At 52.1% G+C, this 27,412-nt stretch overlaps 1 protein-coding gene across 1 annotated transcript in view; it reads left to right on the forward strand.

The window, feature by feature from the left end:
• BICDL2 (BICD family like cargo adaptor 2) overlaps positions 1-27,412 on the forward strand; it is a 134,698-nt gene that overhangs the window by 24,841 nt on the left and 82,445 nt on the right. Inside the window, exons 2-3 of the mRNA XM_083155133.1 lie at positions 17,980-18,283; positions 23,084-23,299. Coding sequence (XP_083011259.1) covers positions 17,993-18,283; positions 23,084-23,299 — 507 coding nt within the window. The 5' untranslated portion in view covers positions 17,980-17,992. The remainder of the gene's footprint in view (positions 1-17,979; positions 18,284-23,083; positions 23,300-27,412) is intronic.

The following is a 27,412-nucleotide window of genomic DNA, read 5'->3' on the forward strand; positions in this document are numbered from 1 at the left end:
GGGAGGTATGTCCAGCACAGGTGACAGCAATCCTGCATTACATGGGTAGCCCGGGAACAGAGCAGGTTGTCCGTCCGGGGATGGGAGATGTTGGGAGGTATGTCCAGCACAGGTGACAGCAATCCTGCATTACATGGGTAGCCCGGGAACAGAGCAGGTTGTCCGTCCGGGGATGGGAGATGTTGGGAGGTATGTCCAGCACAGGTGACAGCAATCCTGCATTACATGGGTAGCCCGGGAACAGAGCAGGTTGTCCGTCCGGGGATGGGAGATGTTGGGAGGTATGTCCAGCACTGGTGACAGCAATCCTGCATTACATGGGTAGCCCGGGAACAGAGCAGGTTGTCCGTCCGGGGATGGGAGATGTTGGGAGGTATGTCCAGCACTGGGGACAGCGATCCTGTATTACAGGTGTAGCCCGGGTACAGAGCAGGTTGTCCGTCCGGGGATGGGAGATGTTGGGAGGTATGTCCAGCACAGGTGACAGCGATCCTGTATTACATGGGTAGCCCGGGTACAGAGCAGGTTGTCCGTCCGGGGATGGGAGATGTTGGGAGGTATGTCCAGCACAGGTGACAGCAATCCTGCATTACATGGGTAGCCCGGGAACAGAGCAGGTTGTCTGTCCGGGGATGGGAGATGTTGGGAGGTACTGTATGTCCAGCACAGGTGACAGCGATCCTGTATTACATGGGTAGCCCGGGTACAGAGCAGGTTGTCCGTCCTGGAATGGGAGATGTTGGGAGGTATGTCCAGCACAGGTGACAGCAATCCTGTATTACAGGTGTAGCCCGGGAACACAGCAGGTTCTCCGTCCGGGGATGGGAGATGTTGGGAGGTATGTCCAGCACAGGTGACAGCAATCCTGCATTACATGGGTAGCCCGGGAACAGAGCAGGTTGTCCGTCCGGGGATGGGAGATGAATCACTGGGTGTAGCAGCCCTGGTAATGTCTGTGTGTGACGATAATGCAGCAATACCTGTCTGACCTAACACTTTCTTCATCCTACATTCCCGGCCGTGAGTCAATGATTCTTCTCCACATAATTATTAGCAGCGCTCCTGACAGAACAATGCCCGGTCCATCTGTATGACGCAGTAACTAATAACCCCACAGAACATGCTGCTGTTCCCAAGCGTGTTCCATAGGTATAGGTAATTACTGGTGGCTCCCAGGACCATGGGGGTAATTCACACCTTAGCTGCTGAAAAGCAGACCCCTCCAATCAGATAGCCACCAGGCTGCCAGTCAAATCCCGCCTCTGCAAGGTTGCTCCACATATAATGATTCCCCAGTGTGCGCAGTGTGTGTGTAGCCCAGGACTTACTCAGCGGCTGTGATAGAATCAGGCTGATCGGGGGCGGAGCTGATGTCACATGACTTCCCCTCACACACCTGGCCACACCTGCATATTACCTGACACTCCCAGATAACAGCCGCTCACCATGTAATGATTCCCCAGTGTGTGCAGTCTGTGCGTAGCCCAGGACTTTCTCAGCGGCTGTGATAGGATCAGGCTGATTGGGGGCGGAGCTGACATCACATGACTTCCCCTCACACACCTGGCCACGCCGCGTATTACCTGACACTCCCAGATAACAGCCGCTCACCATGTAATGATTCCCCAGTGTGTGCAGTGTGTGCGTAGCCCAGGACTTACTCAGCGGCTGTGATAGAATCAGGCTGATCGGGGGCGGAGCTGATGTCACATGACTTCCCCTCATGCACCTGGCCACGCCTGCGTATTACCTGACACTCCCAGATAACAGCCGCTCACCATGTAATGATTCCCCAGTGTGTGCAGTGTGTGCGTAGCCCAGGACTTACTCAGCGGCTGTGATAGAATCAGGCTGATCGGGGGCGGAGCTGATGTCACATGACTTCCCCTCACACACCTGGCCACGCCTGCGTATTACCTGACACTCCCAGATAACAGCCGCTCCCCATGTAATGATTCCCCAGTGTGTGCGTAGCCCAGGACTTACTCAGCGGCTGTGATAGAATCAGGCTGATCGGGGGCGGAACTGACGTCACATGACTTCCCCTCACACACCTGGCCACGCCTGCGTATTACCTGACACTCCCAGATAACAGCCGCTCCCCATGTAATGATTCCCCAGTGTGTGCGTAGCCCAGGACTTACTCAGCGGCTGTGATAGAATCAGGCTGATCGGGGGCGGAACTGACGTCACATGACTTCCCCTCACACACCTGGCCACACCTGCGTATTACCCGACACTCACAGATAACAGCCGCTCACCATGAAATGATTCCCAGTGTGTGCAGTCTGTGCGTAGCCCAGGACTTACTCAGCGGCTGTGATAGAATCAGGCTGATCGGGGGCGGAGCTGATGTCACATGACTTCCCCTCACACACCTGGCCACACCTGCATATTACCTGACACTCCCAGATAACAGCCGCTCACCATATAATGATTCCCCAGTGTGTGCAGTCTGTGCGTAGCCCAGGACTTTCTCAGCGGCTGTGATAGGATCAGGCTGATTGGGGGCGGAGCTGACATCACATGACTTCCCCTCACACACCTGGCCACGCCGCGTATTACCTGACACTCCCAGATAACAGCCGCTCACCATGTAATTATTCCCCAGTGTGTGCAGTGTGTGCGTAGCCCAGGACTTACTCAGCGGCTGTGATAGAATCAGGCTGATCGGGGGCGGAGCTGATGTCACATGACTTCCCCTCATGCACCTGGCCACGCCTGCGTATTACCTGACACTCCCAGATAACAGCCGCTCACCATGTAATGATTCCCCAGTGTGTGCAGTGTGTGCGTAGCCCAGGACTTACTCAGCGGCTGTGACAGAATCAGGCTGATCGGGGGCGGAGCTGATGTCACATGACTTCCCCTCACACACCTGGCCACGCCTGCGTATTACCTGACACTCCCAGATAACAGCCGCTCCCCATGTAATGATTCCCCAGTGTGTGCGTAGCCCAGGACTTACTCAGCGGCTGTGATAGAATCAGGCTGATCGGGGGCGGAACTGACGTCACATGACTTCCCCTCACACACCTGGCCACACCTGCGTATTACCCGACACTCACAGATAACAGCCGCTCACCATGAAATGATTCCCAGTGTGTGCAGTCTGTGCGTAGCCCAGGACTTACTCAGCGGCTGTGATAGAATCAGGCTGATCGGGGGCGGAGCTGATGTCACATGACTTCCCCTCACACACCTGGCCACACCTGCATATTACCTGACACTCCCAGATAACAGCCGCTCACCATATAATGATTCCCCAGTGTGTGCAGTCTGTGCGTAGCCCAGGACTTACTCAGCGGCTGTGATAGGATCAGGCTGATTGGGGGCGGAGCTGACATCACATGACTTCCCCTCACACACCTGGCCACGCCGCGTAATACCTGACACTCCCAGATAACAGCCGCTCACCATGTAATGATTCCCCAGTGTGTGCAGTGTGTGCGTAGCCCAGGACTTACTCAGCGGCTGTGATAGAATCAGGCTGATCGGGGGCGGAGCTGACATCACATGACTTCCCCTCACACACCTGGCCACGCCTGTGTATTCCCTGACACTCCCAGATAACAGCCGCTCACCATGTAATGATTCCCCAGTGTGCGCAGTGTGTGTAGCCCAGGACTTACTCAGCGGCTGTGATAGAATCAGGCTAATCGGGGGCGGAGCTGATGTCACATGACTTCCCCTCACACACCTGGCCACGCCTGTGTATTCCCTGACACTCCCAGATAACAGCCGCTCACCATGAAATGATTCCCAGTGTGTGCAGTCTGTGCGTAGCCCAGGACTTACTCAGCGGCTGTGATAGAATCAGGCTGATCGGGGGCGGAGCTGACATCACATGACTTCCCCTCACGCACCTGGCCACGCCGCGTATTACCTGACACTCCCAGATAACAGCCGCTCACCATGTAATGATTCCCCAGTGTGTGCACTGTGTGCGTAGCCCAGGACTTACTCAGCGGCTGTGATAGAATCAGGCTGATCGGGGGTGGAGCTGACATCACATGACTTCCCCTCACACACCTGGCCACGCCTGTGTATTCCCTGACACTCCCAGATAACAGCCGCTCACCATGTAATGATTCCCCAGTGTGCGCAGTGTGTGTGTAGCCCAGGACTTACTCAGCGGCTGTGATAGAATCAGGCTGATCGTGGGCGGAGCTGACATCACATGACTTCCCCTCACACACCTGGCCACGCCGCGTATTACCTGACACTCCCAGATAACAGCCGCTCACCATGTAATGATTCCCCAGTGTGTGCAGTGTGTGCGTAGCCCAGGACTTACTCAGCGGCTGTGATAGAATCAGGCTGATCGGGGGCGGAGCTGACATCACATGACTTCCCCTCACACACCTGGCCACGCCGCGTATTCCCTGACACTCCCAGATAACAGCCGCTCACCATGTAATGATTCCCCAGTGTGTGCAGTGTGTGCGTAGCCCAGGACTTAATCAGCGGCTGTGATAGAATCAGGCTGATCGGGGGCGGAGCTGACATCACATGACTTCCCCTCACACACCTGGCCACGCCGCGTATTACCTGACACTCCCAGATAACAGCCGCTCACCATGTAATGATTCCCCAGTGTGTGCAGTGTGTGCGTAGCCCAGGACTGACTCGGCGGCTGTGATAGAATCAGACTGATCGGGGGCGGAGCTGATGTCACATGACTTCCCCTCATACACCTGGCCACACCTACGTATTCCCTGACACTCCCAGATAACAGCCGCTCACCATGTAATGATTCCCCAGTGTGTGCAGTCTGTGTGTAGCCCAGGACTTACTCAGCGGCTGTGATAGAATCAGGCTGATCGGGGGTGGAGCTGACATCCCATGACTTCCCCTCACACACCTGGCCACGCCTGCGTATTCCCGGACACTCCCAGATAACAGCCACTCACCATGTAATGATTCCCCAGTGTGCGCAGTGTGTGTGTAGCCCAGGACTCAGCGGCTGTGATAGAATCAGGCTGATAGGGGGTGGAGCTGACATCACATGACTTCCCCTCACACACCTGGCCACGCCTGCGTATTCCCGGACACTCCCAGATAACAGCCACTCACCATGTAATGATTCCCCAGTGTGCGCAGTCTGTGCGTAGCCCAGGACTTACTCAGAGGCTGTGATAGAATCAGGCTGATCGGGGGCGGAGCTGATGTCACATGACTTCCCCTCACACACCTGGCCACACCTGCGTATTCCCTGACACTCCCAGATAACAGCCGCTCACCATGTAATGATTCCCCAGTGTGTGCAGTGTGTGTGTAGCCCAGGACTTACTCAGCGGCTGTGATAGAATCAGGCTGATCGGGGGTGGAGCTGACATCACATGACTTCCCCTCGCACACCTGGCCACGCCTGCGTATTACCTGACACTCCCAGATAACAGCCGCTCACCATGTAATGATTCCCCAGTGTGTGCAGTGTGTGCGTAGCCCAGGACTTACTCAGCGGCTGCGATAGAATCAGGCTGATCGGGGGCGGAGCTGATGTCACATGACTTCCCCTCACACACCTGGCTACGCCTGCGTATTACCTGACACTCCCAGATAACATCCGCTCACCATGTAATGATTCCCCAGTGTGTGCAGTGTGTGCGTAGCCCAGGACTTACTCAGCGGCTGCGATAGAATCAGGCTGATCGGGGGCGGAGCTGATGTCACATGACTTCCCCTCACACACCTGGCCACGCCTGCGTATTACCTGACACTCCCAGATAACATCCGCTCACCATGTAATGATTCCCCAGTGTGCGCAGTCTGTGCGTAGCCCAGGACTGACTCAGCGGCTGTGATAGTATCAGGCTGATCGGGGGTGGAGCTGACATCACATGACTTCCCCTCGCACACCTGGCCACGCCTGCGTATTACCTGACACTCCCAGATAACAGCCGCTCACCATGTAATGATTCCCCAGTGTGCGCAGTCTGTGCGTAGCCCAGGACTTACTCAGCGGCTGTGATAGAATCAGGCTGATCGGGGGCGGAGCTGATGTCACATGATTTCCCCTCACACACCTGGCCACGCCTGCGTATTCCCTGACGCTCCCAGATAACAGCCGCTCACCATGTAATGATTCCCCAGTGTGTGCAGTGTGTGCGTAGCCCAGGGCTTACTCAGTGGCTGTGATAGAATCAGGCTGATCGGGGGCGGAGCTGACATCACATGACTTCCCCTCACACACCTGGCCACGCCTGCGTATTGCCTGACACTCCCAGATAACAGCCGCTCACCATGTAATGATTCCCAGTGTGTGCAGTCTGTGTGTAGCCCAGGACTTACTCAGCGGCTGTGATAGAATCAGGCTGGTTGGGGGCGGAGCTGAGGTCACATGACCTCCCCTCACACACCTGGCCATGCCTGCGTATTCCCTGACACTCCCAGATAACAGCCGCTCACCATGTAATGATTCCCCAGTGTGTGCAGTGTGTGCGTAGCCCAGGACTTACTCCGCGGCTGTGATAGAATCAGGCTGATCGGGGGCAGAGCTGATGTCACATGACTTCCCCTCACACACCTGGCCACGCCTGCGTATTACCTGACACTCCCAGATAACAGCCGCTCACCACGTAATGATTCCCCAGTGTGTGCAGTCTGTGTGCAGTCTCCCAGGACTTACTCAGCGGCTGCGATAGGATCAGGCTGATCGGGGGCGGAGCTGACATCACATGACCTCCCCTCACACACCTGGCCACGCCTGCGTATTCCCCGACACTCCCAGATAACAGCCGCTCACCATGTAATGATTCCCCAGTGTGTGCAGTCTGTGCGTAGCCCAGGACTTACTCAGCTGCTGTGATAGAATCAGGCTGATCAGGGGCGGAGCTGACATCACATGACTTCCCCTCACACACCTGGCCACGCCGCGTATTCCCTGACACTCCCAGATAACAGCCGCTCACCATGTAATGATTCCCCAGTGTGCGCAGTGTGTGTAGCCCAGGACTTACTCAGCGGCTGTGATAGAATCAGGCTGATCGGGGGCGGAGCTGACATCACATGACTTCCCCTCACACACCTGGCCACGCCGCGTATTCCCTGACACTCCCAGATAACAGCCGCTCACCATGTAATGATTCCCCAGTGTGTGCAGTGTGTGCGTAGCCCAGGACTTACTCAGCGGCTGTGATAGAATCAGGCTGATCGGGGGCGGAGCTGATGTCACATGACTTCCCCTCATACACCTGGCCACGCCTGTGTATTACCTGACACTCCCAGATAACAGCCGCTCACCATGTAATGACTCCCCAGTGTGTGCAGTGTGTGCGTAGCCCAGGACTTACTCGGCGGCTGTGATAGAATCAGTCTGATCGGGGGGCGGAGTTGACGTCACATGACTTCCCCTCACACACCTGGCCACACCTGCGTATTACCTGACACTCCCAGATAACAGCCACTCACCATGTAATGATTCCCCAGTGTGTGCAGTCTGTGCGTAGCTCAGGACTTACTCAGCGGCTGTGATAGAATCAGGCTGATCGGGGGCGGAGCTGACATCACATGACTTCAAATCACACACCTGGCCACACCTGTGTATTACCTGACACTCCCAGATAACAGCCGCTCACTATGTAATGATTCCCCAGTGTGTGCAGTCTGTGCGTAGCCCAGGACTTACTCAGCGGCTGTGATAGAATCAGGATGATCGGGGGCGGAGCTGATGTCACATGACTTCCCTCACACACCTGGCCATGCCTGCGTATTACCTGACACTCCCAGATAACAGCCGCTTACCATATAATGATTCCCCAGTGTGTGCAGTCTGTGTGTAGCGTAGGACTTACTCAGTGGCTGTGATAGAATCAGGCTGATCGGGGGCGGTGCTGACATCACATGACTTCCCCTCACACACCTGGCCACACCTGCGTATTACCTGACACTCCCAGATAACAGCCGCTCACCATGTAATGATTCCCCAGTGTGTGCAGTCTGTGTGTAGCCCAGGACTTACTCAGCGGCTGTGATAGAATCAGGCTGATCGGGGGCGGAGCTGATGTCACATGACTTCCCCTCATACACCTGGCCACACCTGTGTATTACCTGATACTCCCAGATAACAGCCGCTCACCATGTAATGATTCCCCAGTGTGTGCAGTCTGTGCGTAGCCCAGGACTTACTCAGCGGCTGTGATAGAATCAGGCTGATCGGGGGTGGAGCTGATGTCACATGACTTCCCCTCATACACCTGGCCACACCTGTGTATTACCTGATACTCCCAGATAACAGCCGCTCACCATATAATGATTCCCCAGTGTGTGCAGTCTGTGCATAGCCCAGGACTTACTCAGCGGCTGCGATAGGATCAAGCTGATCGGGGGCGGAGCTGACATCACATGACCTCCCCTCACACACCTGGCCACGCCTGCGTATTCCCCGACACTCCCAGATAACAGCCGCTCACCACGTAATGATTCCCCAGTGTGTGCAGTCTGTGCGTAGCCCAGGACTTACTCAGCGGCTGTGATAGAATCAGGCTGATCGGGGGCGGAGCTGGTGTCACATGACTTCCCCTCATACACCTGGCCACGCCTGCGTATTCCCCGACACTCCCAGATAACAGCCGATCCCCATGTAATGATTCCCCAGTGTGTGCAGTGTGTGCGTAGCCCAGGACTTACTCAGCGGCTGTGATAGAATCAGGCTGATCGGGGGCGGAGCTGACATCACATGACTTCCCCTCACACACCTGGCCACGCCTGCATATTACCTGACACTCCCAGATAACAGCCGCTCACCATGTAATGATTCCCCAGTGTGTGCAGTGTGTGCGTAGCCCAGGACTTACTCAGCGGCTGTGATAGAATCAGGCTGATCGGGGGCGGTGCTGACATCACATGACTTCCCCTCACACACCTGGCCACACCTGCGTATTACCTGACACTGCCAGATAACAGCCGCTCACCATGTAATGATTCCCCAGTGTGTGCAGTCTGTGTGTAGCCCAGGACTTCCTCAGCGGCTGTGATAGAATCAGGCTGATCGGGGGCGGAGCTGATGTCACATGACTTCCCCTCATACACCTGGCCACACCTGTGTATTACCTGATACTCCCAGATAACAGCCGCTCACCATGTAATGATTCCCCAGTGTGTGCAGTGTGTGCGTAGCCCAGGACTTACTCAGCGGCTGTGATAGAATCAGGCTGATCGGGGGCGGAGCTGACATCACATGACTTCCCCTCACACACCTGGCCACGACTGCATATTACCTGACACTCCCAGATAACAGCCGCTCACCATGTAATGATTCCCCAGTGTGTGCAGTGTGTGCGTAGCCCAGGACTTACTCAGCGGCTGTGATAGAATCAGGCTGATCGGGGGCGGAGCTGATGTCACATGACTTCCCCTCATACACCTGGCCACGCCTGTGTATTACCTGACACTCCCAGATAACAGCCACTCACCATGTAATGATTCCCCAGTGTGTGCAGTCTGTGCGTAGCCCGGGACTTACTCAGCGGCTGTGATAGAATCAGGCTGATCGGGGGTGGAGCTGATGTCACATGACTTCCCCTCATACACCTGGCCACACCTGTGTATTACCTGATACTCCCAGATAACAGCCGCTCACCATATAATGATTCCCCAGTGTGTGCAGTCTGTGCGTAGCCCAGGACTTACTCAGCGGCCGCGATAGGATCAGGCTGATCGGGGACGGAGCTGACATCACATGACCTCCCCTCACACACCTGGCCACGCCTGCGTATTCCCCGACACTCCCAGATAACATTCGCTCACCATGTAATGATTCCCCAGTGTGTGCAGTTTGTGCGTAGCCTAGGACTTACTCAGTGGCTGTGATAGAATCAGGCTGATCGGGGGCGGAGCTGATGTCACATGACTTCCCCTCATACACCTGGCCACGCCTGCGTATTCCCCGACACTCCCAGATAACAGCCGATCCCCATGTAATGATTCCCCAGTGTGTGCAGTGTGTGCGTAGCCCAGGACTTACTCAGCGGCTGTGATAGAATCAGGCTGATCGGGGGTGGAGCTGACATCACATGACTTCCCCTCACACACCTGGCCACGCCTGCATATTACCTGACACTCCCAGATAACAGCCGCTCACCATGTAATGATTCCCCAGTGTGTGCAGTGTGTGCGTAGCCCAGGACTTACTCAGCGGCTGTGATAGAATCAGGCTGATCGGGGGCACAGCTGATGTCACATGACTTCCCCTCATACACCTGGCCACGCCTGTGTATTACCTGACACTCCCAGATAACAGCCGCTCACCATGTAATGATTCCCCAGTGTGTGCAGTGTGTGCGTAGCCCAGGACTTACTCGGCGGCTGTGATAGAATCAGTCTGATCGGGGGGCGGAGCTGACGTCACATGACTTCCCCTCACACACCTGGCCACACCTGCGTTTTACCTGACACTCCCAGATAACAGCCACTCACCTTGTAATGATTCCCCAGTGTGTGCAGTCTGTGCGTAGCCCAGGACTTACTCAGCGGCTGTGATAGAATCAGGATGATCGGGGGCGGAGCTGATGTCACATGACTTCCCTCACACACCTGGCCACGCCTGCGTATTACCTGACACTCCCAGATAACAGCCGCTCACCATATAATGATTCCCCAATGTGTGCAGTGTGTGCGTAGCCCAGGACTTACTCAGAGGCTGTGATAGAATCAGGCTGATCAGGGGCGGAGCTGATGTCACATGACTTCCCCTCACACACCTGGCCACACCTGCGTATTACCTGACACTCCCAGATAACAGCCGCTCACCATATAATGATTCCCCAATGTGTGCAGTGTGTGCGTAGCCCAGGACTTACTCAGAGGCTGTGATAGAATCAGGCTGATCAGGGGCGGAGCTGATGTCACATGACTTCCCCTCACACACCTGGCCACACCTGCGTATTACCTGACACTCCCAGATAACAGCCGCTCACCATGTAATGATTCCCCAGTGTGTGCAGTCTGTGTGTAGCGTAGGACTTACTCAGCGGCTGTGATAGAATCAGGCTGATCGGGGGTGGAGCTGATGTCACATGACTTCCCCTCATACACCTGGCCAAGCCTGCGTATTCTCTGACACTCCCAGATAACAGCCGCTCACCATGTAATGATTCCCCAGTGTGTGCGTAGCCCAGGACTTACTCAGCGGCTGTGATAGAATCAGGCTGATCGGGGGCGGAGCTGATGTCACATGACTTCCCCTCACACACCTGGCCACACCTGCGTATTACCTGACACTCCCAGATAACAGCCGCTCACCATGTAATGATTCCCCAGTGTGTGCAGTCTGTGTGTAGACCAGGACTTACTCAGCGGCTGTGATAGAATCAGGCTGATCGGGGGTGGAGCTGATGTCACATGACTTCCCCTCATACACCTGGCCACACCTGCATATTCCCTGATACTCCCAGATAACAGCCGCTCACCATATAATGATTCCCCAGTGTGTGCAGTGTGTGCGTAGCCCAGGACTTACTCAGCGGCTGTGATAGAATCAGGCTGATCGGGGGCGGAGCTGAGGTCACATGACTTCCCCTCGCACACCTGGCCACACCTGCATATTCCCTGACACTCCCAGATAACAGCCGCTCACCATGTAATGATTCCCCAGTGTGTGCAGTGTGTGCGTAGCCCAGGACTTACTCAGCTGCTGTGAAAGAACCAGGCTGATCGGGGGCGGAGCTGATGTCACATGACTTCCCCTCACACACCTGGCCACGCCTGCGTATTACCTGACACACTCAATAAACCAACTCGTTACCACCCCCAAACTTCAGCCACCTGTCAATCACCTTGCATACGGCCAGCAGGATGTTATTGCAGAAAGGCCCTGCGCATGTGGGCTACGCTTCGAGCGCATGCGCAGTCAATACAATTTGCAGCCATCTGAGCAGGGACCAGCTGCACTAAGCTTCAAAAGTGATAAAATGGAGAGTGATAAACAGCCAGCCAATCTGCTCCTGCCTGACATGTCACAGACTGGGTTTGAGAAATGTCAGACAGAAGCTGATTGGCTGGCTGTTTATCACTCTCCATTTTATCACTTTTGAAGCTTAGTGCATCTGGGCCCAGGTCTGAATCCCCCCCTCCCCCCTGTGAGCTGCTGTCCCACCCTCAGACCGCAGTGTCCCATCCTAGTCTGGACGCCACCTGTCATTGGCTTCTCAGAGATGACTAGATGTAGGCGGAGACAGGGGATGTGGCCAGCAGCTCACAGAGCCCACAATGATGAAAATGGGAGGTGTGGCCCACAATTGCGACATTCCTGAGGGGCCACGCCCCCTTTGCGGGCAGGGGTCCCGACACCCCTATACAATGTTGGGTTGGAAGGTATGTAAGGCCCTGCTGTCAGACTTATGCCCAGTACACTGTATACAATATGTGGCATCATCAGTATTGCTAACCGTGACATTACCGCAACTCCCGCCAAATATGCAGCTACTGGGGATGTCGTTAGAGTGGACTGCTTGTACAGACCATCAGGCCTTTTGTTAACGATCCGCGAAATGTACATCCTTAATGATATAGTAGGTACACAATGAACAAGCTCCCCACCGCCAGCGTCTGTATACCAGCCTCCACCACTCAGCGCGCAGCTCCCTCACACTGCGCATGCCACCACCGCCGGCGTCTGTATACCAGCCTCCACCACTCAGCGCGCAGCTCCCTCACACTGCACATGCCCCCACCGCCAGCGTCTGTATACCAGCCTCCACCACTCACCACGCAGCTCCCTCACACTGCGCATGCCACCACTGCTAGCGTCTGTATACCCGCCTCCACTGCTCACCGCGCAGCTTCCTCACACTGCGCATGCTACCACCGCCGGCATCTGTATACCTGCCTCCACCGCTCACCGCACAGCTTCCTCATACCGCCCATGCTACCACCGCCGGCATCTGTATACCTGCCTCCACCGCTCACCGCACAGCTTCCTCATACCGCGCATGCCACCACCGCTGGCATCTGGATACCCTCCTCCACCGCTCACCGCTCCCTTCCTGAGCCACTAATTGCTGTTATAGCCAGCAGGTTGAGGTTGTTGGAGATAGAGCGGTAGATGAATGAAGCAGTGATAAGGGAGAAGTAAAACCCACTGTGCATAGTTATAGCAGGGGAACCCATGCAGCGGGAGGGAGGGGGCTGCTTACATCATCATGGGAAGGGGGCGATAAACAATACATTAATGTGCCATTTACCCTATTAATCTGCCAGCAAACGTCCATCCGTGTGACATGCACAAATGCTTGCATCCCATACATGACCGAGAATAAGATGCTATTGTCTTCTGTTGTCAGCCATGCAGTAAGGCGCAGCGACTGTGTGCTATTGCTCTCTGGTGTCAGACGTCACTTACTGCTACACACATAATGGTGACTTTCATCTGCAGCTGTCTCACACCTCCCATCCCAGCCTCTATTGTCCTTTACATAATAATAATTCTTCAGAACATGTCAGGAGCATGTTACAGGAGACACGTGTCCACACAGAAATTCCTGATATAACATTCCTGTATTCTACACCTGTCCAAACCTCGGGGAGGAATGCGAGGGGGGGGGGGGGGTGTTTGGGGGACACGTAGAATCAGAGATGTTCCTGACATATCCCATTACCCCGATTCTATCTATCTATATATCTAACATCTCTCTGTCTATCTATCTATTTATCTGTCTGTCTGTCTATCTAACATCTCTCTGTCTATCTATCTATCTATCTATCTATCTATCTATCTATCTATCTATCTATCTATCTATCTATCATCTATCTATCTAACATCTCTCTGTCTATCTATCTATCTATCTATCTATCTATCTATCTATCTAACATCTCTCTGTCTATCTATCTATCTATCTATCTATCTATCTATCTATCTATCTATCTATCTATCTAACATCTCTCTGTCTATCTATCTATCTATCTATCTATCTATCTATCTATCTATCTATCTATCTATCTATCTATCTATCTGATATCTTTGGTAACATTTAATAGAATGTGATTTTTAGACACTTTCAAATTCGCCCATTTATCGCACTTTTTAAAATCGCATTTTTTGCCGCGAATTCGCATATTTAAAGAGGTGCGTGTTCCGGGAGAAAAAGTGCGATAATAGGCGAATTTTAGGCATGGAAATTTGCGAATTTGAGGTAATGTGCGAATTTGTGTTTAAAAACACGCTACAGAGGCTGATAGCGTCTTTGGCTTATGCGTCTCCATGGAGACGCATAGCTCAGCCAATCAGGGGCAATCATGCTATCAGGAGAGAGCATGGCTGTGCAGGAGAGAGCCGGCTCACCCTGCTGTCAGTGCGGGGTGAGCTGGCTCTGCAGGAGACAGACAAGCGCTGGATCCTAGGTTGGTAAGTATATTGGGGGGTCCCCACTCCTCCAGGTACCCCGTCCAAGGCTGACCAGCCACGGTGCTCATGTTTCGGCCGGGGGACCTTATATATATGTGGTGAATTTTAGACACATTTTTCTGATTTTGCATCTCATTAAATATGCGAATTGTATATTTTCAATGGGAAAACATCTGGATACAAGTTCCGGAGCGACTAAAAATCTCACTTTCAGAAAGTGCGATTTCGCGGCAAAAATCGCATCTCATTAAGGGGAAGATTCTCTAACAATCGCGGCCCAGCTCTGCCCAATTCGCCGCTCATCGCATACATAATTATCGCATATGTTCTAACATATGCGATAATTATGGCAAATGACAGCTCTTAACACAAGAGCTGTCCTTTGCCATAATTATCGGTAGAAGCTTCTACGGGGCATCACCAGATTTTTCTGGCGATGCCCCCCGCCGCTGTAACCCGGCGGGGGATGCTTAGAGCATCCCAAAATGCGGTAAAAACCCCGATAACGAGAATCTCCCCCTAAATATGCGAATTCTGGAAAAAGTGCGATTTTGGCCGTTTTTGCCAAAAAATTTGCAAAAATCACATTTTCGCATCCTATTAAATGTCACCCGAGATATCCAAAAAATTGTCAACCTAATAGGATGGGAATTGCTGTAAAAATCGCACTTTTTTGCCGCAAAAGTTGCACATTCTGACCTGTCAATTTTTCAACATACATCAATTCGCATCCAGATGGTTTCCCTTTAAAAAGTATACAACTCGCAAATTTAATAGGATGCAACTTTGTAAAAAAGTTACGAAAAATCGCAATACAAATAGACCAGGTTCTGACAGACGAATATGTACAGAACCATGCACAGAGCAGTGCGATCTGGGCATGGTTCCAGTGCGATCTGTGCATGGTTGTCGTAAAAAATGTGTAAACGTAAAAATGTTACAAAAAAAATGGCGTTGGGTCCACAGTCCTGGGCATAACCAGCCCCGGACTCATTGAGCCGGACTTGGTTCCAAAAATACGGGGGATAAAAAGCATATGGGTCCCCCGTATTTCTGAAACCAGCCCCGGACTGACCAGTCACGGTGAGCATGGTATGGCCGGCAGAGCCAGATTAAGGTCTAAATGGGCCTGGAGCTGAAAATGATCAAGGGCCTATTATGCGCAATAATAGGGGTTGTGGCCAGCACCTAATAATGTGGGGGGCGTGGCCAGTGTTCTGTTTGGGTGGTCTGCTCATGGGTGTGTCTGTATTTGTGTAAATACTTTCAACTAATTATATATGCCTGGAAAAGGCAGGGGGCTGGCATAAGAAAAATGCAGGGAGATATATTGGCGGGTACACTCCAAAGGTGCACCCGCAGGACGCCAATGTCCTAAGATACTTGCGGGGTGAGGCGGCACTCCAGTCATGAAAAAATACTGAAAGCCGAAACTTGGTAGGCAACATTTCAGCACCTTTTATTGTGTGGTTTACCACACAATATACCCCTTATACAAATCATGCAACACAATAGTAACCCCCGTATACTGTACTTGCCCTTTTACACATTGTGCCACATGGAATGAGCCAAAATTCACACCGATTGAGCCAAAATTTACACTATGGCACACAGATTGAGTCAAAATTCACGTTATGCCACACAGATTAAGGCAAAATTCACATTTGGCCACATGGATTGTGCCAAAATACACACTATACCAGGAATGTCCAAACAGTGGCCCTTCAGCTGTTGTGAAACTACACGTCCCAGCATGCCTTGACATAGTTTTAGCATTCCCTAATAGCAAAACTGTGGCAATGCATGATGGAACTTGTAGTTTCACAACAGCTGGAGGGCCATAGTTTGGACATGCCTGCACTATACCAAACAGATTGAGCAATAATGCACAATATGCTTCATAAATAGTGGCATTGCGTGCCAAAGGCGCGCATTTAAAATTTACGCCATAATGCCCATTACATTTTAAGCCACACACCATAATCTCAATTTACGTATTATGCCAAACAGCATAATGCCTATTAGAAATTATGCTACATCATAAGTGTTGCTTACCTACATGTTCATTGCCAGGGGTTCTATGTTCATTGCCGGGTTCCATGCTCATTGCCAGGGGTTCCAAGCTCATTGCCAAGGGGGAATACATGCTCGCGGTAACTGGGGGACAGCCGCCGCCGGGCAGAAATGACAGCCATTGACAGCCGGGCAGAGAGCAGGGGGCTGCCCGGCTGTACTCAGAGCACTGCATGTCCCGGCTATTTGAAATAATACCCCTTTCACACCATAAAATGCAGGGATTTACCCGGGCATATGGTCCCAGGATCATGCAGGGACTTTTCCAGACTGGCCCCTTTTATACCAGCCTAGTCCCTGTATTTTCTGGTTTGAGGGGGAGAGAAACCACCCCGCCCCCCTTTAAACAACCAGCTATATCTTCAGAACCAACTAACCCATTTACATGTAGGCTTCGAATGATTTTGGTCCCGTGAAACTGGGCCGTTTGGTTCCAGAGAAATCTGTCCTCAAACAGCATGAACAGCCATGAAATTACATTTCAGAAATGAAAAAAAAATTGGTTTCCCCGCAATATCTCTAGAACCAATGAACCCATATGGACCAGGTATCAGATTGAAGGCCCAGCGATTTGGGTTAGACTGAGATCAACCTCGAGCTTCTGTGATGCCAGAGGGGGAACTGGCAGCCATTGGAACCGGGTGGAGGTCGGAATTAGCGGGTCCCATGTTATCCTATGGCAAAAACGTTCCAGGTTTGCCTGGGGTATCTCCGGTTCCCGGGGGGCTACCGACGCGGGGCTGGGCTCGTTGGAAAGCCCTGGCCCTCAGCTACAAAATGGGCCTATTTGGAGAGTGGGCCTGGAGCTGTAGCTCCATCAGGCCCATTGTTAATCCGGCCCTGATGGCCGGCAGACCTAATGTAAAAAGTGTCCCCCAGCTGTTGCATGACACCATGGGCTGTTGATGCCCAGTGCTGGTTCCAAAAATATAGGGGACCCCAGTTTTTTTTTTGTCCCCCATATTTTTCGAACCAGGTCCTGCTCAATGAGCCCAGGGATGGTTATTCTCAGAACCCCACACCATTCTTTTTTTACTAAATACCGCACATATTATCATTAGTAAGAAATCGCACTTTATCACACTTTTCACCCGCAAATTCGCATCCCATTTTTAAAAATGTGCAATTTCAGAACCTTACTAAAAATGTCACCCTAATATCTATCTATCTAATATCTAAGTATACAGTATATCTAATCTCTTTGTCTGTCTGTCTGTCTGTCTATCTGGATCTCGCTTTGCATGTAATGGACATTACAGCGAGGGAATTGGGCGGTGACAAAGCGATCACATGGAACTGTCCCCTTAATGCCAGAAGTGTGGACACGTAGATTGTGTTCTGTTCTATTCATGAATATTGGGAAGCAGGGTGCGGGCACAGGTGCCAATACCAATAATGGATGTTGTGGCTGTGGTGGTTCCGCTTCCCTCTCAGCCGCACAGATCGCTACGGAAGCTCCCGTAAGCACAGGCATCACCCCCTGTATGTACCTCATGGGCCAGGATGAGTTTGCTCTATCTGCAGTTTGTCTAAGTGTTATTTTCTCTGTCTCTCTCCTCCAGCATTTATCATCTAATGACCTCAGGAGAAGCAGAGACCCGGGAGGGGGTCCCCTGTGGCTGGAATGGTGTACTGGCTTCCCCCAGTATGGAGGAACATTTCTATCCATTCCTGATAGAGAGAAGACCCTCGTACCTGGGAGAGGATGAGGAGGATCAGAGGGAGGAGAACCTCAGTCTGGTCCTGGAGAGTAAGGAAAAGGACTTGCTTCTGGCAGCAGAGCTGGGAAAGGCTCTGCTGGAGAGAAATGATTATCTGGTGAAGGAAAGAGAAGCACTGGAGGAGGAACTGAGAGAGACACGAGAGGTGAGCCCACAGAACAGATTGTGGAAATATATGAGGAGATACAGAGGTGAGCAGCTGCTTTGGGAGAAGAGATCATAAATGAATGGTGGGAAAATATATGTGGAGAAACAGAAGTGGTCAGATGCATAGGATATTGGGGGTATTGGGGAAGACTTCATAGATGGAGGAGACATTCAGAGAAACAAGGGTGGTCAGATGCATCGCAGAGATCATAGTTGGTGAGGACAAGTATGTGGAGACACAGGGGTGGTCAGATGCATAGGAGAGGAGATTGTAGATGGTGAGGAAATATGGGGAGATACAGGGGTGGTCAGATGCATCATAGATGGTGTGGACATGAGGAGATACAGGGGTGGTCAGATGCATGGGAAAAGAGACCATAGATGGTGTATAAATATATGAGGAGATACAGGGGTGGTCGGATGCACGGGAGAAGAGATCATAGATGGTGTATAAATATATGCGTAGATACGGGGATGGACAGATGCATGGGAGAAGAGATCATAGTGTCACACCAGGGGTCTGAGACGGCGAGACAAAGACCTCTGGTGGGGGTCTAGATCGGTATTGGAACCGGGCAGGCTGTAGGAGACCCTTGTGCATATGAGCATGACAGTGCACCCAGAGGAAGAATCAGGCAGCAGGTAAATTACAACAGGTTTATTGAAGGAAGATGGTACAAGCAGTTGGTAACCAGATGGAATGGTAAATGACAGTCACTGATAACGTGAAACAGAACTACTTGCACCGATATGGATTAGATGGTGGAACATCGGATGGAATATGATATCCGGAGTATCGGACCAGGGATGCGGAGGTGATGGAAGCTGTGGAATCCGGATGGAACGGATGGAGACAGCAGAGGATAACCGGAGTATCGGTCAGGATCGATGGCGGAACATCGGAGCTAGGCTGAAGCTGGTAAGTGGATCTGCGGCAGGTGGAATCGCAGGTGACGTCACAGGGGACCTGGATGGCACAGGACAGGAGACCCGGCTTGGACACAGGCGATGGTGTCCCCGATATCACAGGCGATGGTGAACCCGGATGGACACAGGCGATGGTGAGCCCGGATGGACACACGCGATGCTGAGCCCGGATGGACACACGCGATGCTGAGCCTGGATGGACACGGCAACCTGGATGGACACGGCAACCTGGATGGAACACTGCAGCAGGAAGAGAATACCAGCAGACAAACACTTGCATAGCAGGATGACAAATGAAGCACTAGCAATGAGATGAGAGCTCCCAGGATACTTATACACATGGCTTGGCCTGAATTGGCCAGGCAGGTAACCTGGGAGATCAACTCGTTGCCGGATTGGATGAACCAGACATGTGACTGACAACATCATGGCATCCACCATGTCTGGCTAAGGCGGGAAAGTATGTTTGTAAACACCATGCTTATGGCCGGGAGCAATGGTGTCTGTCACGGAACTTGCAGGGCAAAGGATACTGGTACTGCGGATGAGGAGAGCGGTGCAACGCGCAGCCGCAGACTCAGCAGCGCTGAAAGGGACTGCCAGATGACTGACATGGAGGCGCACTGCGCTCAGGATGCCGGCTGTATCGGGACTTGTAACGCAAGCTGAGCCTGCGCAGGCACTTAGCCGGTAAGATGGTTTGCTTTAATACCCGGATCGTGACACATGGTTGGTGTGGAAATATGTGAGGAGATACAAGGGTTTTCAGATGCAAGGGAGGAGATATCATACTGTAGATGGTAAGTATACGTAGGAGGAAATATTTTGGTGGTCAGATGCATGAGAGGAGATTCATATATGGTGGGGACATATGGAAATACATTGGTGGTTAAATGCATGAGAGGAGATTCATAGATGGTGGGGAATGAGGAGATACTGGGGAATAGGATGCATGGGAGGATACATCATAGATGGTCTGGAAATATATGAGGGGATACAGGGTGGTCAGATGCTTGGGAGGAGAGAACATAGGAGAGAACATAGATACTGTAGTGGGAAAATGTATGAGGAGACACAGGGGTGGTCAGATGCATGGATGGAGACTTCATAGCCGGAGGAGACACACAGAGGATACATGGGTGGTCAGATGCACCTGTCACTACTATGTAAGGTTTTGATGGGTTTGTTGTGTGTGAGGCATGAACAACCGAAGACCCAGAAGTAGAAGGGTTAAATCAAGCCGGTTTTATTATGCTCTTACTCATAAGTAAAACAACTAAAGAATTCCCAAATAATGCCTTTGGAGTTCATGGATCAATCACAAAAAATGTATTTAAAAGAGTTCCTTTAAGAATAATAAATGAGGATCTGAAGAATATGATGAAGTCCAATTTGAGGAATAAATGAATAATGCTGAAGGAAGAATAGAGTGATAAAAAAAGACGATCCAGATGAAGAACTGGTAGATGTTGGTGCTGGTGTTGATGATGAGGAGGAGCCAAATAAGGAGGTTCAGGGGTATCCCTTGGCTGAACTGCTTAGGCTAACTGGGTAACATGGCTCTGCTGAATGACAGAGGAGGTCAGAAGTCTAGGCTGAAGATCCGGCTAGGATTCCCAGAAGGTGACAATTGCGGTAGTCTGAGCAGAGTAACAAGCGGCAAGTCAAATATAACAGGAGTCTCTGGGAAGTGGATGGCTCAGAAGAATTTTTGTACTGACACCACATAGCCTAGGTAGGACCTCTATATACCCTGGGAGCAACTGCCTTTGGATGTCAGTGAAAGGAGACTGAAACAGAACTCAGGATGGCCAATGGTACATTTGCCCATTTCTAAGATTTCTGCTTCGTCCTCTCTGTGCCGAGTATGAACTAGATGCGACCCCTGCCCGCCACCCCAACTGCCCCACAGCCGGCACTGGGAGATGGCGCCGCGCTCAGACGGACCTGCTGTGTGCCGTGGCAGGAGACCATAGCAGTGTGGGAGGAAAGATGATACTGTAGATGGTGAGGACATGAGGAGATGCAGGTATTATGAGTTGTATGGGAAAAGACATCATATACGGTGAGGATTGGTATAAGGAGATACAGGGGTTATCAGATGTATGGACGACACATCATATATGATGAGGAGGTACTTATGTAATATCTGGGCTCCCATTTTTCTCATGAGACCGCTTCCCCTCGCGGGGCTCGCTGCGCTCGCCACGCTTCGGGCACGGTGGCTCGCTGCGCTCGCCACACTATATAAAATCAACTCCATGCGTAGTTGGATAGTAGGGGTATGAAAAAATGGGGTGCATGTAACATGGGAGCCCAGATAATACATAAGTACCGATGAGGATACATATAAGGAGATACAGGGGTGGTCAGATGCTTGGGAGTACACATCATATATGGTGAGGATACTTATGAAGAGATACAGGGGTGGTCAGATGTATGGGAAGAGAGATCGTAGATGGTGGGGATATGTATTAGGAGATGCAGGTATGGTCAGATGCATGGAAGGAGACATCATATATGGTGATGATAGGTATGAGGAGATACAGGGTTGGTCAAATGCATAGAAGAGATATCATATCCGGATTCAGTATTGAATCCCGGCGGTCGGGATCCCGGCGTTCAGAATCCCGACGCCGGAATCCCGACAGCCGAAATGCCGACAAGGGGGGGACGTGGATCGCCCCCCCTTGCGGGCTCGCTGCACTCGCCACGCAGCGGGCCCGGTGCCTCGCTACGCTCGGCACGCTAATTTATTCTCTCTCCAGGGGTGTCGTGGACACCCACGGAGGGAGAATGTGTCTGCATTTCGGCGGTCGGGATTCCGGCGTCGGGATTCTGAACGCCTGGATCCCGACCGCCGGGATTGTAACTGCATCCCTCATATCCAGTATGGTGAGGATACTTATAAAGAAATGCAGGTATGGTAAGATGCATCATATATGGTGAGGGCACATAAGAGGATATACAGGGGTGGCCACATGCACTGGTGGAGATATTGCACATGTATGAGGATATACAGAGGTGGTCAGATACATGGGAGGAGAGACCATAGATAGTGAAGACATGGATGAGGAGATACATGGATGATCAAATGCATTGGAGAAGAGATCATAGCTGGTGAGGACATAGATGAAGAGATACAGGGGTGGTCAGATACATGGGAGAAGAGATCATAGATGGTGAGACACATGGATGAGGAGATACAGGGGTGGTCAGATACATGGGAGGAGAGGTCATAGATGGTGAAGATAGGGATGAGGAGATACAGGGGTCATCAGATACATGGGAGGAGAGGTCATAGATGGTGAAGACATGGATGAGGAGATACAGGGGTCATCAGATACATGGGAGGAGAGACCATAGATGGTGAAGACATGGATGAGGAGATACAAGGGTGGTCAGATACATGGAAGGAGAGGTCATAGATGGTGAAGACATGGATGAGGAGAAACAGGGGTGGTCAGATACATGGGAGGAGAGACCATAGATGGTAGAGACATGGATGAGGAGATACAGGGGTGGTCAGATACATGGAAGGAGAGGTCATAGATGGTGAAGACATGGATGAGGAGATACAGGGGTGGTCAGATACATGGGAGGAGAGGTCATAGATGGTGAAGACATGGATGAGGAGATACAGGGGTGGTCAGATACATGGGAGGAGAGGTCATAGATGGTGAAGACATGGATGAGGAGACACAGGGGTGGTCAGATACATGGGAGGAGAGGTCATAGATGGTGAGACACATGGATGGAGAGATGGATAGTGAGATGCATGTGTACGGTAACATATGATGGTAAGGTATAAAGATGATCCTGGGAATTGAGGAACTATTGGGTGGTGAGGTCAGTGACCTTTCTGTTGCAGCACATGGAGCAGGAGAAGCACGCCTTGCGTCTGAAGATGGAGGCACAGGAGAGCGAGTGGAAGGCGCAGATCACAGACCTGGAAAGTGACCTGGTTGAGGCCAGGCACCAGATGAGACAGCTCATGTCAGAGCACAAGGAGTGTGGACGAGAAACAGCCTGCGCTGTACACGAGCTATCAGAACAGAACCAGCGTCTGCTGGAGCAGATGACACAGGTGAGACGGAGTATTGTAACCCACGCCTGCTGTACATGGGAGCACACAATGTGACCGCTCCATCCTCCACTGCAGCGGTGTAATCACATCATGCAACAAGCTCTTGTGTACTAATACTGCGCCAAACCTCATTGCAAAATGCGATTAATGATAAACAGGCCCCTAACACACTGCAGTGACATCACCTGCTGCTGCACTATGTAATGTGACATCATTCTATACCATAGTTACCTCCTCCCCTGCATTCTGCAGGAGACTACCTGAAATAACAGCAATCTCCCTCTCTCCCTCATTAGTCTAGCAATCTCCCTCATGTCACCTAGCCCACATTACACTGTTACATCATACCGACCTCCCCTCCTGCAGGAGACTCCCTGACATAGCAGCAATCTCCCTCTCTCCCTCATTAGTCTAGCAATCTCCCTAATGTCACCTAGCCCACATTACACTGTTACATCATACCGACCTCCCCTCCTGCATTCTGCAGGAGACTCCCTGACATAGCAGCAATCTCCCTCTCTCCCTCATTAGTCTAGCAATCTCCCCCATGTCACCTAGCCCACATTACACTGTTACATTATAGTTACCTCCCCTCCTGCATTCTGCAGGAGACTCCCTGAAATAGCAGCAAACTCCCTTTCTCCCTCATTAGTCTAGCAATCTCCCTCATGTCACCTAGCCCACATTACACTGTTACATTTTTGGGAAAAAAAGGAATGTGATAGATACATTTACATTGAACCATCAGCGCCATTTCCCAGCACATTACCAAGTATAGTATCTCTTACTAACTGCTTTGGGGATCATCTACATTTGGATATAAGTCATTGTAAAAGATTCCTCTCAGATGTAGTAGTACACACCCACGCTTCTAAGTGCCACGTTCACAATCTCTTTTCTCAATCTCTCCATATATGGAACTAGACATTCCCTTTGGGTGGAGCCCCCTCAATGGGGCGCTGGGCAAAATTCTACTACCAACTATAATCTCCCTGAAACTAGTTTTCAAAAGTAGGCAGGTATGTCCTATACACACATAGCATATGGAACGTGGCTGTGGGGAGCTCAGTGTATGGGGCTCTTACACATGGGGTGACACCACCTGCTGCCGCACTCTGTAATATGACATCATCCAGTACACATTTAACGTATGGGGGGGCTCTGTGTATGGGGTTCTTACAGACTGATATTCTCATGCTGTCCATTCTCTGTGGCTCCCCTGCACAGAACATAACCCCCACTGCAGAGCACAATCCTATTAGCCTTAATCCTGTAATCCTCTCACATGCAGGGTGACAGCTGGTCCCATCGGCCCCGTGACACAAATCTGACCATTCCCAAACACTGTGGTGTAACCAGAGGGACACAGACTGCAGGCCCCATATACCGTGCTGTAACCAGGGGGACACAGACTGTAGGCCCCATATACCGTGCTGTAACCAGAGGGACACGTACTGTAGGCCCCATATACCGTGCTGTAACCAGGGGGACACAGACTGCAGGCCCCATATACCGTGCTGTAACCAGAGGGACACATACTGTAGGCCCCATATACCGTGCTGTAACCAGAGGGACACGTACTGTATGCCCCATATACCATGCTGTAACCAGAGGGACACATACTGTATGCCCCATATACCATGCTGTAACCAGAGGGACACGTACCGTAGGCCCCATATACCGTGCTGTAACCAGAGGGACACAGACTGCAGGCCCCATATACCGTGCTGTAACCAGAGGGACACAGACTGTAGGCCCCATATACCATGCTGTAACCAGAGGGACACGTACTGTATGCCCCATATACCATGCTGTAACCAGAGGGACACATACTGTAGGCCCCATATACCGTGCTGTAACCAGAGGGACACAGACTGCAGGCCCCATATACCGTGCTGTAACCAGAGGGACACGTACTGTAGGCCCCATATACCGTGCTGTAACCAGAGGGACACGTACTGCAGGCCCCATATACCGTGCTGTAACCAGAGGGACACGTACTGTAGGCCCCATATACCATGCTGTAACCAGAGGGACACATACTGTAGGCCCCATATACCATGCTGTAACCAGAGGGACACATACTGTAGGCCCCATATACCGTGCTGTAACCAGAGGGACACAGACTGCAGGTCCCATATACCGTGCTGTAACCAGAGGGACACAGACTGCAGGTCCCATATACCGTGCTGTAACCAGAGGAACACAGACTGCAGGCCCCATATACCGTGCTGTAACCAGAGGGACACAGACTGCAGGCCCCATATACCGTGCTGTAACCAGAGGGACACAGACTGCAGGCCCCATATACCGTGCTGTAACCAGAGGGACACAGACTGCAGGCTCCATATACCGTGCTGTAACCAGGGGGACACAGACTGTAGGCCCCATATACTGTGCTGTAACCAGAGGGACACATACTGCAGGCCCCATATACCGTGCTGTAACCAGAGGGACACAGACTGCAGGCTCCATATACCGTGCTGTAACCAGGGGGACACAGACTGCAGGCCCCATATACCGTGCTGTAACCAGAGGGACACAGACTGCAGGTCCCATATACCGTGCTGTAACCAGAGGGACACATACTGTAGGCCCCATATACCGTGCTGTAACCAGAGGAACACATACTGCAGGCCCCATATACCGTGCTGTAACCAGAGGGACACATACTGCAGGCCCCATATACCGTGCTGTAACCAGGGGGACACAGACTGCAGGCCCCATATACCGTGCTGTAACCAGAGGGACACAGACTGCAGGCTCCATATACCGTGCTGTAACCAGGGGGACACAGACTGCAGGCCCCATATACCGTGCTGTAACCAGAGGGACACAGACTGCAGGTCCCATATACCGTGCTGTAACCAGAGGGACACATACTGTAGGCCCCATATACCGTGCTGTAACCAGAGGGACACATACTGTAGGCCCCATATACCGTGCTGTAACCAGAGGGACACGTACTGTAGGCCCCATATACCGTGCTGTAACCAGAGGGACACGTACTGTAGGCCCCATATACCGTGCTGTAACCAGAGGGACACATACTGTAGGCCCCATATACCGTGCTGTAACCAGAGGGACACAGACTGCAGGCCCCATATACCGTGCTGTAACCAGAGGGACACGTACTGTAGGCCCCATATACCGTGCTGTAACCAGGGGGACACAGACTGCAGGCCCCATATACCGTGCTGTAACCAGAGGGACACAGACTGCAGGCCCCATATACCGTGCTGTAACCAGAGGGACACAGACTGCAGGCCCCATATACCGTGCTGTAACCAGAGGGACACAGACTGCAGGCCCCATATACCGTGCTGTAACCAGGGGGACACAGACTGCAGGCCCCATATACCGTGCTGTAACCAGGGGGACACAGACTGCAGGCCCCATATACCGTGCTGTAACCAGGGGGACACAGACTGCAGGCCCCATATACCGTGCTGTAACCAGAGGGACACATACTGTAGGCCCCATATACCGTGCTGTAACCAGGGGGACACATACTGTAGGCCCCATATACCGTGCTGTAACCAGAGGGACACATACTGTAGGCCCCATATACCGTGCTGTAACCAGAGGGACACAGACTGCAGGCCCCATATACCGTGCTGTAACCAGAGGGACACAGACTGCAGGCCCCATATACCGTGCTGTAACCAGGGGGACACAGACTGCAGGCCCCATATACCGTGCTGTAACCAGGGGGACACAGACTGCAGGCCCCATATACCATGCTGTAACCAGAGGGACACAGACTGCAGGCCCCATATACCGTGCTGTAACCAGAGGGACACAGACTGCAGGCCCCATATACCGTGCTGTAACCAGAAGGACACGTACTGTAGGCCCCATATACCCTGCTGTAACCAGAGGGACACGTACTGTAGGCCCCATATACCGTGCTGTAACCAGAGGGACACAGACTGCAGGCCCCATATACCGTGCTGTAACCAGAGGGACACAGACTGCAGGCCCCATATACCGTGCTGTAACCAGAGGGACACAGACTGCAGGCCCCATATACTGTGCTGTAACCAGAGGGACACATACTGCAGGCCCCATATACCGTGCTGTAACCAGGGGGACACGTACTGTAGGCCCCAT

This window comes from Crinia signifera, chromosome 7 (assembly GCF_055691185.1).
Source record: "Crinia signifera chromosome 7, ASM5569118v1, whole genome shotgun sequence".
Taxonomy (NCBI): domain Eukaryota; kingdom Metazoa; phylum Chordata; class Amphibia; order Anura; family Myobatrachidae; genus Crinia; species Crinia signifera.